Genomic DNA, 19,546 nt, shown 5'->3' with positions numbered 1-19,546 from the left:
AGAGTAACATAGGGATGCAAGATTTTTTTTTAAATGTAAATATGAAATGTAATAAACAAAATGGGTCAATGAACCTTTTTTTTAATCTTTGTTTGTTTGTTTAAAAGTGTACTGTCAGATATATGTTTGTAAATTAAAACTGCAAATAAAAATGTAAGTAAAGAAAAAGGAAGAGTAACACATACCCACCGTTGACAGCAGGTGGCGCGCGCGAGACGGAAGCGGTCGGATTAATTCATTTCGTTTTTTTTTTGTTCTTTTTCTTTCTTTTTTTGCAGAGAAGGCGGAAGAGACCCTTCGGCGCTAAACCAATCAGAGAGGGTCTTCGCTGTACGCGGCTAGCCAAACAGAGAGCGTCTTCGCAAACATAGGCGACGGGGAAAAAATCACGCGTCCAGCATCAAGCTCAGCTGTGCAGCAGGCGAAGAAGAAGAAGAGCCAACAACACCGAACCAGGGGGGACCGCGGCGGTACATCATCATCACAGCAACGAGGAGATCCACCCAAAGACGATGCATTTCGCCAAGAGTAAGTGCGACGATCACACCTTTTTACTCAAGTGTAACCATTATTACAACTGCCATGCGATCTAAAAACAATGATCCATGCTCTGTATGGTGAAGCGAACAGCTGTTAGCTTCAAGGTGCTCAAACGGACGTGGTGATGATCCCAGATTATAGTGAAATAATAATATAGGACACTCAAACCGTTCACTCAGAATATTTGGTTGATCTATCATATTATATTACAAAGGGTCTACGGATGTATTATTAAGTGTCATATTGATTCAGCCATCAGCCCAAACGGTAATTATTGTTGTGACTGTGCAGCCAGTGGACTGCGCAAACCTGTCCTTGGCTACTGTATGTCCACTGTGAGCCAGTCAGGCTTTTCAACCTAAGTAGCATTGTGGTGGTTCTAGCCCTATTTTAGTTCGTCTTTTATATATTTTTTAAGCCATTACATAATGAATGGGCCCACCATTTTGGATGAAATGCATGCACGATTCTATGTTGGCAGACCTACGTAACTACGTTTGGTTGACAATCAAATGACAATCCACTATGAATTGAAAATGGGGGGGCCCCTGATGTAAACAAGACAAAAGTCTTTCTCTGCACCCCCTTAACAATTGTGTGTATTGAGCTGTACTGTATTGTACCCATTCTGCAATCTGTTAAATAAAGTTTTCATTCATTCATTCCAATTCTGTGAAACATGTGTTGTTGTTTTGGCTCTGTACTCTAGCGCATTGGATTTTAAATGGAACAATAACTACGATGTTGTGTGGTGTTCGGGTCTGTGTGGGACCCGTTTTCAATGTTTACTAAAAGATAAATTATACATCCTGTCTATATAGCTTGTAATTGAGATAAAATGTACATATGTTGAGTAGTTTTACATAAATTGTTATGGCTGTTTATCTGCTGAATCATGTCTCTTTTTATTTTTATATACATAGCCCCCCTCATTTTAGGGGACCAAGTTATCATATTTAATATTTGGTTGCAAATTATTTGCAGTCAATGACTGGCTGAAGTAGGCTAATTCATCAAAGTATTCTGTCTTTCCTGCTAACAAAGCAGAGACCAATGGTCCTCCTCAATACATTTGAAGGAGACGTTCACATTTAACCATTTAGTGGAATGCTTTTATGCAAAAGTGACTTCAATTGTGTCAAACACAGTGTGTGGTGCAGTTGAGTGTTATTTTGTCCAAGTGAAAGTACAGAGATGGATGCTATTCCATCTTCCTTTTTTTCCCTCCAGATTTCTCCATTGACCTCCATAGTAAAATTGGATGGGATAAAATCACTGAAATGTAAGGAGACTAATGTAAGGCATACCTGTCAACCATCCCGTTTTTCCCGGGATTGTACTGTATTTCAACCTTCCTTCCCGCCGTCATCCTGTTAATATATTTTCCCGTATTTCTCCAGTTTTTTTTATTTTTACAAAAAGGCTGCAATTCCCCTACAGGTGGCAGCAGTGTAGATTAGAACGTTAGCACAGGAAGTCAGACCGGAAGACGGTTGCGACCCGAAGAAGAACAGCAACCGGCTAAAGGAGTGGTTTAGCGCAAAGTGTATTAGATTCTACAAATACCTACCTACAAAAGGCAGATAAGCGATACCGGCAATGTGGGGTTGTTCCCGGCTCACTCTCGGCCGTGGTTTTTCAGTGTATAATGTATGGTGCTCTCCCTCAACATGCGAGTAGGGTGAGACAACACCATTCTTTAGTCCAAATAATACCCTACTTTATACTATATTATTGTCATTCGTTTAATGTAAAGTCAGTCTTACATTGGCACTGCTTTAACGTTGCATTTACCCATAATCCATTGCTGTATTATTAGACCCATGTGCCAGTATAATATCCCGGCGGGGCGAAATATCCCGTTTTTTCAAATCCCAATGTTGACAGCTATGATGTAAGGTCTACACTTCCTACACGGTTCACCTGATGTGGATGTAAGCAGCCTCAAATCAAAGATGAACGTCTGCACTAACCTCAGTCATTTTTCCATTTCAAATCCAATATGCTCTGGCCCAAAACAATCAAAATGTGTCCCTGTGGTCCTCAAGACATTAGGACTGCACTGTAGCTCAACTCTTGTTGTTGCTATATCAACAAGTAGCCTATCTGACTAAACTTATCATGCCTTTTTATTTTGATTGCCATCAAATCTGCCATCCAATCTGGCGTTACCGGCAGGGACAGGATGAGGATGGAGAGAGGGACAGTGTGTGGGGCATACCGATGGGACATGGTGTGTTACTTCACTGACCTGTCTGTCTGGCGGGCCAACAGAGCATTGACAAGTGTGCTTTTGATTACCCTTGACTGAAAGAAGGAAGAAGCGGAGAGAGAGAGAGCGAGAGAGAGAGAAAAAAACCTGCATAAACCCAGACCTAGGAGTTCCAGTCATTGGGATCCTTGCTCTGCTGACTTTTTCTCGTGGGAAATTGGCGTTTGAAAAGCTGGTGATGGCCAAGCTGTCACCAGCCCAGGTGACCACATTGCCTGAATGAATGAATGAATGAATGAATGAATGAATGAAAGGGGGGGGGGGGTTCACCTGTGCTTGGTGCAGAAAGAAAACAACAATGAACAATACTCTTCAAATTTTTGTATTTATTTTCTTCCACATGAAACGAGACAACACGGCAATAACAATAAACAGGACTTCACAGGACATAGTAATAACAATAACAACGATAATGACAATGGGGAAAAAAACAAAAATAATAAAACTGAATACAAAAATAAAATTGTGTTACCACAGACGCCACAAAGGAAATTTCTGACCGTTAACCGTCGGTAGTGTGATAGCAACCGGTTAACCTTCTGTAGTGTGGCAGTGAAAGGGTTCACCTTCTGTATTGTCGCAGTGAAAGGGTTTTACCGTTTGGTAGTGCGGCAGTGAAAGGGTTAAGCCCATGTTGGGACAACAAGTCTCTCTACTCCAGCGACAGTCGTCATCCCCGTTTTTGCCAACTTGGACTGGTCCAACTGTTGGTTATAGAAAGGAACTTGGACTGGTCCAACTGTTGGTTATATAGAAAGGAACTTGGACTGGTCCAACTGTTGGTTATAGAAAGGACCTTGGACTGGTCCAACTGTTGGTTATAGAAAGGAACTTGGACTGGTCCAACTGTTGGTTATAGAAAGGAACTTGGACTGGTCCAACTGTTGGTTATAGAAAGGAAGGAACTTGGACTGGTCCAACTGTTGGTTATAGAAAGGAACTTGGACTGGTCCAACTGTTGGTTATAGAAAGGAACTTGGACTGGTCCAACTGTTGGTTATATAGAAAGGAACTTGGACTGGTCCAACTGTTGGTTATAGAAAGGAACTTGGACTGGTCCAACTGTTGGTTATAGAAAGGAACTTGGACTGGTCCAACTGTTGGTTATAGAAAGGAACTTGGACTGGTCCAACTGTTGGTTATATAGAAAGGAACTTGGACTGGTCCAACTGTTGGTTATAGAAAGGAACTTGGACTGGTCCAACTGTTGGTTATAGAAAGGAAGGAACTTGGACTGGTCCAACTGTTGGTTATAGAAAGGAACTTGGACTGGTCCAACTGTTGGTTATAGAAAGGAACTTGGACTGGTCCAACTGTTGGTTATATAGAAAGGAACTTGGACTGGTCCAACTGTTGGTTATAGAAAGGAACTTGGACTGGTCCAACTGTTGGTTATAGAAAGGAACTTGGACTGGTCCAACTGTTGGTTATAGAAAGGAACTTGGACTGGTCCAACTGTTGGTTATATAGAAAGGAACTTGGACTGGTCCAACTGTTGGTTATATAGAAAGGAACTTGGACTGGTCCAACTGTTGGTTATATAGAAAGGATTACGCGCCTGTGCGCTGCCTGGTACGCAGGTGCTGGGGATGACCCGTCTCTTGCACGTTGGCTTGTTTGTGTGCGAGGTGAACATTGGTGTGTGAACGCCAGTGTTGACACATTCTCTACCCGGTCCACGGTTCTTCACTCTCTCGGGTCTATACTTCTCACTTACACATTATCAGCCTGCTCTGACATGAACGTGGTCTATTTTCTCTCTCTCTCTCTCTCTCTCTCTCTCTCTTTTACAAGGAGTCTTGTAGTCTGCTGTGGTGGGACGGTGCGTCGAACAGACCTGCCCACTTACTGAACAGAATGTCCTAGGACTTATGCTGTTCTGTCTATTATTTTTTTCTCTTCAGGCTTCCTGCAAGAACGTGCTGGGGAATTGTAAGGGGGCTGAGGGGGGGGGGGGCGATCTCTGTTCTCCCCAGGCTAGCTGTGTACATGTGGTGCATTGAACTTTTATGAGCTGTTATCACACCTGACGGGGGGGGAGAGCTTTCCTTTTTAGACCCTAACTGGCCAGACGACAGAGAGAGTGTCCCCTCTCCGTTATGCACAGTCCAGAGCGCCTAGACTGCTGGTTAATATTATCACTGTTCTCACGAGCAGCACACATTTCATATTCTGCGTCTTCTGATCTTATGTTAAAGGTGTTTGATGTTAAATCCCGACATCCAAAGGACGAGAGAGTCCATCCACAGGCCGGGGGTGCTGCTCTGTGGTGCATCAGGGTAGGGTAGCGTGGCCACCATGTGCTGACCATGTTGTGAGTTGGAGCCTCCGCCTTGAGACCCGCCTTGCCTGCCATTCCCCCTCCCTCCCTCCCTCCCTCCCTCCCTCCCTCCCATCTTTCCTCTTTCCTATCACTCTAGTGTGAGGTATAGTCTTCAAATGACTTAAGTTCACACATTCTTCTCTCCGGCTCTGCAGCTAAATTGGAGATGCGTTCCGTCAGCTTCTCCAGCGTGCAGTTATCTCCCGAAGGCCGGATCGTCTCAAACGTGGGCTTAACCCCAAATTCCATATATCCATTCTCAACTCGCACAGTGTTTTGCCATCTAGTCTGTGTTCCATTAATTATCTTGTTTTCATAATTGTTTGGAAGCCATAATTGAAAATAAAAATGTGATCAATCGCCCTCAAATAATGTGAAACCCTACAAAGTTATGACACTTGTAATGTTCAAACCAGTTGGATATCCTTAATGAAGCATGTATTGTCTAAAAATGGAGGGACTCTGCGCATGTGGGGGGGAAAAAACAATACTGTACATTCTTCTTTCCACAGCCTAGCATTCAGAACAGCATTGTTGTATAATGCTGACGCAAAATCAAAGACGAGAGGATTTCTGTCTGCAGACTAAAGAGTTTTGCATTTCTCTATTCTCTTCCCTCTTACAGAAGACTTGACGGATCTGTTCCTGAATGTTCTGAATGCTGCAGTGCTGGTGGTGTGTTTTCCTAGAAACTAATATTAGCTGTTTTTCTTTAGTAATTTTCCTCAGTTTCTTCACTTGTCCTCGTTCTTCCTCCAGAGTGGTATTTAGTAACTGAAGCTTTAGTGCCAGTGGCTCATCAACTTAAAGATACTTAAATGACACAATCACATTAATTTCTTCTCTTCTCTTCAGAGCGGTGTCTAAGCAGCTGGGGGCGTGGTTTCTGTCATCAACAACTGAAGGTATAATTTCAGTTGGATCTTGCTTCTTAATCTATGGGTCTGGGATCCAAAACTGTTTCCATTTGCGTCCCCTCTTGACGGGAGCAATACATGTGAATGAATAATGAATTCATAATAAATGTCTTTTGATTAGCCTTGATCCCAGGCAAAAAATAAGAGGTTTTAACAATCCCTGATTTAAATGATCCCTGCTAGCCTATATACACCCTACATATATTATTCTTGTCAGGGGAACCACAGCATTTATTTGAAAATTTACATTATTTATATAGGTACTATAACATTGTTTGAAAAAAAGCCTGCACTGTACTCATGCCTGTGCATTCACTGAGAAACCCACTTACATTCATTAATTAAATTTGTATTTATTCTCAAAGGATCATTGAGAGTAAACTTTAATTTACAATGATGTTGGCGGCTGGGTGGCGCAGCGGACTAAGCGCTCGTCACCAACGCAAGAGACACTGGTATCGAATCCGGCTGTCAGCGCTGCCTCCGGCTTGGCCGGCCGTCATACTGGCTCAATTGGCAGTCAGCGGGAGGGAAGCCGGTGGGGTGGGTCCGGGTCGTTGTAAACAGCGATTCTACAGTTCGGTCGGGGCGCCTGCACAGCGAGCGAAGGATCTAAGGGGGGGGTAGTGTGATCCTTCCACACGTTACACCCTCTCAGTGAGAGTCCGCGCTGCCAGGTGAAAAGAAGCGGTTGATTGGCTACACATGTGTCGGAGGAAGCATGTGATAGCCTCCGCCCTCCCAGACCGACAGTAGGGGGTAGAGTGCGCAACGACCAGGAAGGGGATTGGGAATTGGCATAACGACTAACATTGGGAGGGGAGAAAAAACGGAAAAAGAAGGGGGGAAAAGATCATTAAAATCATCAGCAATGCATTGGACAATGCATGAAGATGATCTTGACAACCATTAAAAGATAAGACGATTATTAATAAATGGTAAATAAGACAGGACCCAGGACTGATCCCTGCATGACACCTTTTTAATGGGTAAAAGAACTCTTGACTGGACATTCCCAGTTTTCACACACAATGTAGGAGCCAAATCCTATGATGATACATTTTATCTGTATTGCCCCATTGGACATATAGTTTATTATTGTCTTTGTGCTTTGTGTTTATTAATATATGTCATAATGAATTCCAAGATGGAGACTTAACTGGTCAACTCCCCTTTTTTACCACGTTCCCCCTAACCACTCCTATAACATGGCAGGTAGTTTTGAGTTCAGGTAGGCCCAGGTAGAGCGGTACCATATAGTTTTTGACCGCACTTGATTGACAGTTTACGTTCATTTACAAAACCTTTTGTTTGTTTTATAGTGGTAGGCAGCTATTGGGGCTGTTGTGATTCGCTTTCCAATAAATCCCGTTTATTTGACAAAGTACATCAGATCAGCATCATCTTTTCTTTTGTACTGCAATTCGGAGCGTGTCGGACTAACAACGCATTACCTGGAGCCTCAAGGCAACTTTGGTTCGTAGGATTGCCTTTACATTGTCAAAAACTATATGGTACCGCTCTACCTGGGCCTACCTGAATTCAAAACTACCTGCCATGTTATAGGAGTGGTTAGGGGGAACGTGGGGAAAAAAGGGGAGTTGACCAGGTAAGTCTCCATCTTGGAATTCATTATGACATATATTAATAAACACAAAGCACAAAGACCCTAATAAACTATATGTCTAATGGGGCAATACAGATACAATTTATCATCATAGGATTTGGCTCCTACATCCGGCCTCTAATTGTTCTTGTGGGCAAACAAAACAATTACAACTTTAAAAAATATAAAAAAGGAGCCAAAATGTATAGTCCATTCCAGTCCAAAAATCAAAATCCAAGCTAAAAATCTTCCATCTCCCAAGTTATCAGTAAGAGTGTATTAGTGAACGGGGGGGGGGGGGTGGTGTGTGTATGTGTGTGTTCTATGTAGGAGCCTCGAGCAGCAGACACAACTTTGTGATCGGTCTGCGAAGAGTGGTAGTCTGGGTTTTCACTTGAACCTGTCTAACCAGTCCTCTGGAGTTGGGCATGGTTTGTATGACCCAATATCTCCGGTATCAAAGTTCCTCCTTTTCCGTATCCATTTTTGGCGTTCCTGTAACTCGGGCAGGTACTCCTTTGTCCATCTCTTCCAAAAAAGGTCGGCCATATATTGTACTTGCCGCCATCTGCGTCTAGGGTAGCAGTCCTCTGGTGTGAACACTCCAGGTGGTATAGAAGGTTTGGTGTTCATCAGAAGTAGGTGGTTGGGTATGAGAGGTTCCAGGTCGTTAGGGTCATTAGAGGCTGTGGTGATGGGCCTGTCGTTGACGATTGATTCTACCTCTCATAACAAGGTCTGCAGACTTTCTTCGTCAAGTGTCTGGTCACTCTAGAGTCTAGATTTCTAGAAGGATACAGGGAAGCACCCGACATGGGCAGGATCGTCGACGTCATGCAACATCAGAATATTATAACCAAAGTACTGGTGAAGCGGCAAATACTATCATCCTTACCACCTCTCAGCATACCCACGTTTAAAGGGGATCCATTCGAATACAGGTTATTTATACGTGCATTCGAACATGGTATTGAGGATAGAACTGAAAACTGCAAGGACAGACTGTATTTCCTGGAGCAGTTTACCATGGGGCAACCCAGAGAAGTGGTATTCATATATGTGGTATTTGCTCTGTAATTAATGGTGCTCCTAGCCTGAGAAAAAGGTATCAGGTTTATCCTCTAGTTAACTTCCTGGTATCAATGGATTGCATTGCTTTAAAAACAACACTAGTAGAGAAGGGCTGGAAGGAAAACTGAGAGGCACGCCTCACAATGTGCACATGATTATTATGAGGGGGCCCTGTATAATTATCAAACTAATGACCAGCATCAGCTAAATGTTTATTAAAGGCTAAGCAGATCTCTTTCTGTTCAGATAGTATGCATTATCATTACATTTGACATGTAGGTAAAGAAATAGTATTTACTGCCAACCTTTTTGTAGGATTTGAATAAGAGCTAGCGATTATGTCTAAATAATAATTGGATTTGGCATTCTGTCATTTCACGCTCCATTCATTTCCTCATTGAGCTGCCTGGCGAGATCACTTTGACAGTCTCTCCAAAAGATTTAGAAGCTTGTTCTTGATGAATGCACAGGCGTGAGTACAGTGTGTTTTTTCTTTTCTTTTTTTTTACATTCCGTTACTGCGTAAACAATATACATTTTCCGGGCACCAGGGTGGCGCACCACGTACAGCGCTGCGGTGCAACATGGCCGTCCCGGGTTCGAATCCCGGACCCGGCGACCTTTGCCGAATGTCTTCCCCCTATATCTCCCATACGTCCTCTCTCTTTCTGCCGGACTGCCCGGAGAAAAACGATACAAAAAAAATCTACCAAAAACATAATAATAAAAAAAAAAAATATATATATATATATATACATTTTCCAACATGTTCCCCTTTATATGATCATTATGTGGTATTTATACCATTCTCTCTTTTGTCTCCCGCCTCTTTTCAGAGTGGCTTGTGAACAGCTTGAGGCTGTAAAGGGCCAGGCGGCGGCCATGTTTAATCTCTCCCTCAGACGGCTGTCGTTGACCTGTTCTCACCCCTCACCTCACCTCACCTCCCTGCCCACCTAACTCCTCCCTCCTCCTCCTCCTCTCCCTCTACGTCCCTCTCTTCCACCCACGTGACCCAGAGAAAGGTAAATACGTCATTTTGTGGCCTCAAATCTTTGTTTACTTTCCTCTCTGTTTGATGTTTGAGGGAGTTATAGCCCAAAGGGGTGTGGTTGGATTGGTAGCGTGGGTGTGTGGGTGTGTGGGTGTGTGGGTGGTAGGAGTGTGACCTGAACACAGTTCACTGTTGTGATAAGGATATCCAGTAGGGATGTAACTGTACACAAAAACCACGGTTCGGTACGTACCTCAGTTTTGAAGTCACTGTTCGGTACGATTTCGGTACAGTGGGGGAAGGTTTGCAGAACGTGGCTTTCCATGTTCCACTCGGTGACGTAGTGTGCAGTTTCTGTTAAGTCGGGTTGTCGACGAATATTCTATATTTGAATTAATAATCGACTTGTAATAAAAAAAAAAAACAGCAACCACCATCAGTGCACGTGGGGAGCGGAGCGGGCGGTTTTGACGTGAGCGAGGAGTGGGTTTTTAAATGGGTCGGCGCGACGTCCGGAGCGAGAGTTCTCCTCCGCTCCAATCCACTCCGGGCCGCTCACAGTGGTTTAACACTGATGTAATATACATGTAGTACAATGCCAAAGCAACAGATGGCGATGTACAAACATGAAGGCCATTTTCAACCAATGAGAAGGGTGAACCGTCACTCGCATCCTGTTAGAAAAAAGTATATGATGCCATTGTTGTTGTCGTTAGCTTACATGCTAACGTTAATGGCAGCGACCATAGCATTGTGGCTAGGCTAGCTATCATCGCTTAAGTAGAGCTAGTGAATGGATAAACAACGTTATTTAACATTGCAGAATGGGTACAATTACAATACGGCTCAATACAAACAATTGTTAAGGGGCCCAGGGGGTGTAGACTGTTGTAGTTTGAGCTAATTTACACCATGCTCCAAAAAAAAGAAAAAAAATCTACCGAGCGATGTGGAGCGGGGAGCGCTCGATTCAAGGCGAGCGGAGAGCGACTTGGGGGCGGGGTCAACATGAGCGATTAGCGGAGCGGAACAAGCCGTCTAGAGCGAAGAGCGGATTTCACACCCGCGCCGATCCGCTCACGTGGCCTGACCACCATGGAGTGATGGCAGAGAGTTCACAACCCAACTCGGTCGCAAAGACAGTGATTTGCACTGTAAATTATTATTATTAAATTATTTTGACCAACTTGTGGAACCTCGAGACAAATTTGTATGCAAGCTACAGTATGTGAAATACAGCTAGCCTACTTTCTTTTTATGCTAACGCTATTTTGGGAGTTCTAGCGTCAAGAATGTAAGTAACCTACTTTTTCATTTCATGTTTATCGCACCTTGTTCGGAGGCGAGTTGCTGTGTATGAATGTCCGTTCTATATGGCGTAAACCTTCATTAATTTGATCTCTCTCTCTCTGAGAGACAGCCCCTTCTCAATCTAGCACCAATTCCTCTTCAATGAACTGAGAGACGGGTGGAAAAACGTGCTGCCCTCTAACACATTGAGCGCCAGAGGGCGCTATGGGCATTGGGCCGTTGCGTGCCAGCGCTTTGTTCAATGGAGAGAATGCTGTGTTTGCGAGTGCTTAAAATATATGAAATATTATAGCTATGGATTTAATAACGCTGTCGATTGTCAGTGAGTTCCTTCTGGTCAACATGCAAAAAACTGATTGTTTTCTCATCCGTACATTTCCGCTTTATACCGTGGTGAATAAGAGTATAGTTTGGGTGATTCTGAGTAATCGCAGGAAAAGACGTGAAAATAGCCCTTTAGTGAAATCCAGTTATCACGTTGTAATTTTTTGCCTGATTATCGAATCTTCCTGAAATCAACGCTAGATTATCGTTATTATGTCTCCTCATGCACCCATGAAAGGGGGCTTGTAGCGGGGCGCCCCTGCGTGCTGTGATGTGACCAACGGTAAACAGCACGCACACAGTCCACACAGACAGCTTCGATCGCGGGAGAAAAGAATATCAGATCAACGCAAGATTGGATATATAGTGTCCTTACCTTGTCTCTGATGTAATGCAAAAAGAATAATCCAATTATCTGATCGCCATTCCAAGTACTGGTCGCGGAGGTCCGTCCCACGTTATCCGGTGTTGCATATGAACGAGGGGGGGGGGGGGGGGGGGGCTAGTTGATGCATCGTTGTAAGCGCTTGTCCTGCCGGCTCAGCTCGGCCCAGAAAACAAACTAAATCGTTTCAAATGGAGTGCAATAGCGGCCGAAGGCGTTAGAGGGCGGTATTGACCGTCTGCCAGCTCAGACACATTCAGAACAGTATGCACAGGCTGCCCCGATGAATTATGAATGTCAAGTCAAGAGTTTTATTTGTCACGGCATACAAGTATACAATGAAATGCGGGTGGTCTTGCCCGCAACGATGTGCAATACAGTGGTACAACATATAATAGAATCCAATAAAAACAACATTGTGCAATAACAGGTAACGGGTAACATGGTGTGACATCTCGGTATCTGTACCTAGTTATTTACAGAGCATATAGGACATGCTAGGTAGCTTTGGTAGTGCAATACACTGTTACTGTTGCTATACTCATTTAAAGTGGCCTTTCCTTTTGGCAATAAGTGTGGGTGTGTGCGGCATGAGTCTGTGCCCGCTCATGTTAAAGTGGCTGCTAGTGTGTGAGCGTGCACAGCGTGCATGTCGTGTGTGTGCTCATGTGTGCTTGTGTGTGGATAGTTCAGTGTTCTGTGGCACTCAATGTTCATTGTTCAAGGCTCTGATGGCCTGGGGGAAGAAGCTGAGCCTAAGCCTCTCTGTCCTAGTAGCTGGGGTTCGCAGGCGTCTGCCTGACCTCAGCAGCTGGAACAGGCTGTTATTGGGGTGGTGGGGGGCAATAGCGAATAAAAGAAATAACGATTAAAACCAGACTTTTCTCGTGATTGGCGCTGAATGTGTTAAACACGGCCCAGAATGTAAAATGTAATCTAATTTCTTCCTACTTGTGTGGAAGTGTGATTGACGTTGATGTCATTTTTTTTTCTTTTTACAGATTATGAAAGTACAGAAATGTAAGCTTTCAAATGATGTATTAGACATTGCACATTTTTGAAGAAGATATGCTTATTTGAATCTAGTTAAACCTCAAGTCAAGAACAGAGAAAATCCAATCTACGGTTTGGCTGCATTTTTAACACCTTGGCAGTACGGTACTATAGGTGTCACAAGCTGCCTTTTTTTTTAAAACAGGTTTTTACTATTTAGAGATACTATAACTGTTAGCGGTCGCAGTAAATAATGATTATGTTCTTAAACATTCAAACTGATGATAAAAACATTTAATAAATGTTCTCGCAATCTGACTTCCGGACACGAGTCTCTTACCGCTGGGCCCGGTCACTAATGCTTGTGGGATGCCACAAGGGGGCACAGGGGCTATGTGTGTGTGTGACTGAGTGAGTTAGTGACATTGCAGGTAGAGGTTCATCTAAAAGATTCACAGTCGTCCATCTACTTCGCTCCAGTCTCGGTTCGAGTGTCTGTACAGCCTGCTTGTCGAGAGTCAAAATCCTCCTTTCGCTAACTTCCTGTTCTGTCCTCCTGGCAGCTGCCTGGCCTGGGCATTGTGGGGAAATGTGGTGTCCACACCCGAAGCTGTTCACCATGAGCCTACCTCGGTGGACACGCCCACCTCACCTCCTCCTCCTATCACTGGTCTGCATCTGCTGCTCGGCTCCTATCACAGGTAACGTTCACCAATAGGCAATAATCTTCTCCGTATGCCTGCTGTTGCCGCTGCTGCCACTCCTCCCAGGTTAAAGGAACACGCCAACTTTTGGGGAACTTAGCTTATTTGCCATCTACCCTGGAGTTAGACAAGCACATTTCGTCACCTTAAAAGCCATGTTGTTTTTTGAAAAACAGGCAGGCAGCAGTGGTTCGGCAAACATTTTTTCTGAGTAGTATATATCTGTTTAGAAAACGAAAATGTCAAAAAAAAATTCACGTGGTAAATACACAGGTTACAGCATGTTTACAGGAACGTTTTGGAGTTGTATTTGGAGTGTATTTTGTGACTGTTGGGAACTAGGCTACACTGGCACACCTACTTCCAGTGAATGACGCTAAGCTAGGCTAACGGTGCGGCTGTTCCCTAAGCCATGCACAGAGAAGAAAAGGGTACGTATCTGCTTGTCTTACTCCAGGGTAGATGGCAGATAAGCAAATTTCCCCAAAAGTTGGCGTGTTCCTTTAAGCTATTGACAATAGGGTTTCTGGGGCAAGCCGCCATACGCGCAGGGTCACTCCCGTTGACCGTGTCGACAGTTTGAGTTAAAAGATGTTTTTTGGAGGTTTTGTGCGAGGAGCTGCCACAGAAGGTCTCTGTGACCTAAAACGAAGAGGTGACGACTATTTCTGGGCCTCGATAGTCTTTGCCGTGATTTACAGTACATCCCTGTGTTTTGTCCCTAAAGATGTAGTTCATGAACAAACGCCATCTAATCCCTGTTTATTCTGTGAGTTGTTGTCCCCCCCCCCCAAAAAAAATTGGCGCGGCGATCAAGATTCTGTGCAGAACGTCGGTCTGGTGTTTAGGAACGCGTGTCACAGTACAAAGCGTAGATTTTGAGTATGGGTGGAACTCTGGGGGCTAGATCCACAAAGAATGGATTGCACGATGCTAATTGCACCCTTACTTACAATTCATTATGAATTGAAAATGGGGGACCCTGAAGCCGAAAGTCTTTCTCTGGTCTGCATCCCCTTAACAATTGTGTGTATTGAGCCGTACTGTGTTGTACCCATTCTGCAATCTGTTAATAAAAATGTCCCTCAATCAATCTCTCTGCGCTGTGATTGATTGAATGAAAATTGTATTAACAGATTGCAGAACGGGTACAATTCTGGGTACAATTACAGACCAGAGAGAGACTTTCGTCTTGTTTACATCAGGGTCCCCCATTTTCAATTCATAATGAATTGTAAGTAAGGGTGCAATTAGCACCGTGCAATCCATTCTTTGTGGATCTAGCCCTGGCAGTGTTTAGTGCCGTTCTCCATCCGTTGACACAGGACCACAAACCAACCCGGCATCCTCGAACCGTACATACTACATAATATTCTCAGGAAGAGCGTTGATTGGAGGTTCGTAATTACTGCAAGCAGTGTTATTTCCTGATGTTGCAGCCGGTGTCTATCCTCTGTTAGAAATGTAAGCGCAGGACAGTCATCTCGCCGTTAGGAATCCGGTGTAAACGCAAACGCTCCGCTCAATGGTCGAATCGCCCTTCCGATTGCTTTTAGGGTGGGTCGGAATGTTACTGGGGTTGTTTCAGGCTGTCTGTTTAATCTAAGGCGTGGAGGCACAATACCATTGACTGTTTGTGTGAATAGACTTTTATTTTTTACACAGTGAATGACTGATGCCACTGGGCTTGGTGGGTTACAATGTAAGATGGGACAATAGGGGCTCTGTGAGGCAGACTGAGGACGGGGAGTGGTAGCGAGGGAAGGGGGTGGGATGACCAAATAACCAAACCAAAGTGTGTGTGGGGTTCAAACACTCAAGTTACGCCGACTTGCCACAGGGCTCTCCTGTTGCCATGGCAACAATAGCCACAGGGGATGGTGCTGCCTGTGAGAGTCTGAGATGGTTTGGTGAACTCTTGGACAACCAGTATCTCGCCACCTTATTTGCATTTTAACCCCCATGACTGCTGATCGCATTAAAAAGGAGTACGCCGACTTTTTGACAAATAATCTCTTTCATCAGCTCACCGCTGTGAGGCGAGAAGATCTGTGTTTGTTTCATCCGTGTGCGTCCAGTAATTGCCGTGCCACGGTCCATGCTAATGTTTTAGCTACACACACACGCCTCACATAGTGAACACAGACACACACACACACCTCACAGTCGGAGTGAACACACACAAGTACGTGTCATCATCATCTACACACAGTAATACCCTTTTTCTTTTTATTATTCAAATCAAATGTATTTGTATAGCCCAAAATCACAACAAATTGCCCCCATGGGCTCCACAGATCAAGAAGAAACATCACAATAGATCCAGAACAAAAACCACCATAAAATCCACATATGTGTAGCAGGGTGGATTATCCCTGCTTTATGGGAGTGGTTATACACGGCCACCTGGTAGCGAGAACGCAGCAGAGCTGAGTCCAGCTGGGTCCCCGACTGTAGGCCAGGAATGTTGAAGTGGAGGTCGAGCAGCAGGAGTGGATGGGGCCTAGGATTCACTGACCTAGGAATGGTACGCTGGTCCTTCTTGCCCTCCAGGGCAATCAGCAGTAGCTCCCCACACACCCACACTTCCCCCAATACTTCCTGAGCCCTCCCACACCCGATGGCAGTAAGATGGATGATATATTCGCTCCCCAAAGCAGTACCCGTCCTTAATGATGAGTGGAGACCTTTCACAATGAACTATAGGCAGGGGGTAGGGAAAGGGTTAAACAATAATGAGCATTACCCGGAGAGAAAAGGGTTAGACGGAATGCACATTAAAGACACACACACAGTGCTCCCATTTACGTCTCCTTTACTGAAGGCTTATACACGTTACGCGTTATCGCATACCTATTAAGGCTACTTCCACACTGGGCACCTAGTGCTCTCGCTCTATATTACAGACACAGTAATAACCTCTTCCCTTTAAGGGTTATCTACTGCTCCGCTTCGCTGTAGGTGGGGAACAGGGTAGGGAGTAAAGGAGTTCAATGGGAATTTTTAGAAAGAACCACACAGTCGCTCGTCGGCTGGTTCATTCACAATGTCTCTTCCGCATTAACTAAACGCTAAGCTATCGCATACTCATACATCCACAAGGCTCATTCATCCACGATGTCTCTTTAATAACCCGCTTCGTAACTGGGTTTATCTCTCGCGTGGTGAATCTCCAGATCTCCAACTCCGTGCGTCCTTCTCCCTCTGTGGAAAATGATGAAGAGAAAGCCCCTCCCTCGGCACCGCGCTCTGAGCCCATCCTTCTTCACCTTTGTCTCCCTGCCCAACGTAACCACCAGCGCTCTCTGGCGGCACCTGTATCCAGTCCCACTATGAAATGTCAATGTTAGGATAGGGAGGATCAAGAGAGGTCAGCAAGTTAAGTGTCAATGTTAGGATAGGGAGGATCAAGAGAGGTCAGCAAGTTAAGTGTCAATGTCAGAATAGGGATGATCAAGAGCTGTCAGCCGGTTACACAACGTCCTCGCGAACACAGGGAATGCAAAGAATTAGCGTTAGACACATTGAATAATAGTCAGACATTTTCAGGTGTCCACCTATGCAACACCACAGACTTTCCCCCAACGAAGATACGGACCGACTCCCTAAAACCTAGCAGTAGGAAAGAAAAAAAACACCACAGGCGCCGTGGAGGAGAGAAACCTCAGATGAGCAATTAAGCTCAAATGAGCAAATACTGAATTGAGCTTTGAATATCAATATATACCGAAACAAATTCCAAACCATTAGAATGTCCGGGGCCTCTTACCACTGCTCACTTCCCTCCTCTTACTGCTGACTCTGGCCAACACGGAGCGGTGGCTGTAGATTGGAATTTCTGTGGAAGTGTCGAGTCAGAGTGTCTATTGTGCGGTCCAATGGGAGAGGAGTGTCCTATTGTGCGGTCCAATGGGAGAGGAGTGTCTTTTGAGCGGTCCAATGGGAGAAGAGTGTCGCAAGTTTCGCGTTTCTTTTTTTGAACAACAGAAAATCTGAACCCTTTCACTACCACACTACAGACGGTTAACCCTTTCACTGCAACAATACAGAAGGTTAACCCGTTCACTACCACGGTTAACCGTCTGTAGTGTGGTAGTGAAAGCTTAACTGTCTGTAGTGTGGTAGTGAAAGGTTAACCTTCTCTAGTGTGGTAGTGAAAGGGTTAACCTTCTGTAGTGAAAGGTTAACCTTCTGTAGTGTGTAGGGCTGTACCGAAGGCTTCAAAGCTTATTGGATTCTTATTATTGTATTATTGCACAATCGTTGCGGGCAAGACCCCCCCGCATTTCACTGTATACTTGTATGCCGTGACAAATAAAACTCTTGACTTGACTTGACTTGACTTGAGCTTCGATCATAATGTTGACATTCGAATTCGAAATCAACATTCGAAATAAAAAAAATAAAAAATAAATATATATATATATATTTTTTTTTATGTTTTTTGTATAAGTCTATTCAATCTGTTTAAACCAATGGGGTTTTTCTTCACAGTTGCAGATAAAGTTTAGGCTACACTAATATTATACTATAAGACGTCACAATCACTTTCGTACCAACCGTGCCCTTATTGGATTATTTATATTTGACGAAACTGATTAGTTATATTCATTAAAGAAAGTTGATTTAATTAAAAAAAAAACAATTTAATCAGATTAATCACTTTATTCAAATTGAGGAATTAGTTAAAAAATCTATTATTTTTACAGGCATTCGAAGCTTCGTTCGAATACTTCAATAGAAGCTTCTAATGTTAAGAAATTACATTCGGTACAGCCCTAGTAGTGTGGTAGTGAAAGGGTTAACCGTCTGTAGTGTGGTAGTGAAAGGTTAACCGCCTGTAGTGTGGTAGTGAAAGGTTAACCGTCTGCAGTGTGGTAGTGAAAGGTTAACCGTCTGTAGTGTGTTAGTGAAAGGTTAACCGTCTGTAGTGTGGCAGTGAAAGGTTAACCGTCTGTAGTGTGGTAGTGAAAGGTTAACCGTCTGTAGTGTGGTAGTGAAAGGTTAACCGTCTGTAGTCTGGTAGTGAAAGGTTAACCGTCTGCAGTGCAGTGTGGTAGTGAAAGGTTAACCTTCTGTAGTGAAAGGGTTAAAAACAGTCTCCCTGATTGATGGAGGAGGGTGCCGACGACTTGTGAAAGGCTTATTCATTTCCACATGTCCTGAAGAGGCCTTCAGCTGGACCACAATGCAGTTTATGGCTGATCCCATTGGGGATCAAATCCATAACCCTCAGTAAGGCTGTCCCCGAAGCCTGTTTTTGGGATTCGAACTTCGTCAGGTAAAAACCTTTGTTTTTAATAATATATTAAAAAAAATCAAATTTCTTTCTTATTTTTTCTTTAAAAAAAATTATTTTAATAAATATCCTCAAACTAAATCCTCAATTTGAATAAAGTGATTAATCTGATTAAATTAGTTTTTTTTTTTTTATTAAATCAATGAATATAACTCATCAGTTTCTTTTAATACTATAATATTAGTGTAGCCTAATCTTTATCTGCAACTGTGAAGAAAAACCCCATTGGTTTAAACAAAATGAATAGACACAAAAAAAATATATATATATATATTAAAAAAAAAAAAAAAAAAAAAACGTTTGGGCTCAGCCCTAACCCTCAGATGTTGATTGATTAATTGATTGAAAATTGTATTAACAGATTGCAGAATGGGTACAGTACAGCTCAATACGGGGTCGGGGGGGGGGGGGTAGGCTTTGTTAGGCTTTCAATCACTCTACTACAGACACTATTGACCTATTGAGCTATCTCCAACCCTGCCCTCTTTTCTCGATACTTCCGTCACAACTGTTGCAACAGATTGGAGGATCAATTGCAAAGCAACTTCTTCCATTGGAAAGCAAACCCATAACAAACGGCCAATGTGGAAAGCACAGTTTACATTTGTATTGTTGTTTTTTGAGTTCCAGTTTAAGTTTATTTGTTTATTTTGTACCCAGGGACAGTGCACATTATTAATCAACATCTTCAGTTTCCACATCAATGTGCCAGAGTTAGCTAATCCGCTCGTTTTCATCTGTAGTCCCTGCCTACCATGCATGTCTTTATGGTGTGGGAGGAAACCGGAGAACACGGGGAGAACATGC

At 43.7% G+C, this 19,546-nt stretch overlaps 1 protein-coding gene across 1 annotated transcript in view; it reads left to right on the top strand.

Annotated features, from left to right (window-relative positions):
• Positions 1–418: 418 nt before the first annotated feature.
• Positions 419–19,546, top strand: part of kiaa0319l (KIAA0319-like) — a 79,455-nt gene continuing 60,327 nt past the window's right edge. The window contains exons 1-4 of the mRNA XM_084312219.1: positions 419–528; positions 5,991–6,040; positions 9,566–9,754; positions 13,300–13,437. Of these exons, the coding sequence (XP_084168345.1) occupies positions 13,326–13,437 (112 nt within the window). The 5' untranslated portion in view covers positions 419–528; positions 5,991–6,040; positions 9,566–9,754; positions 13,300–13,325. The remainder of the gene's footprint in view (positions 529–5,990; positions 6,041–9,565; positions 9,755–13,299; positions 13,438–19,546) is intronic.

Source organism: Notolepis coatsorum, assembly GCF_963971535.1.
Source record: "Notolepis coatsorum genome assembly, chromosome: 4".
NCBI lineage: Eukaryota > Metazoa > Chordata > Actinopteri > Aulopiformes > Paralepididae > Notolepis > Notolepis coatsorum.
Note: the sequence above shows the minus strand (reverse complement) of the source record. Positions and strands in the feature narration are given on the sequence as shown.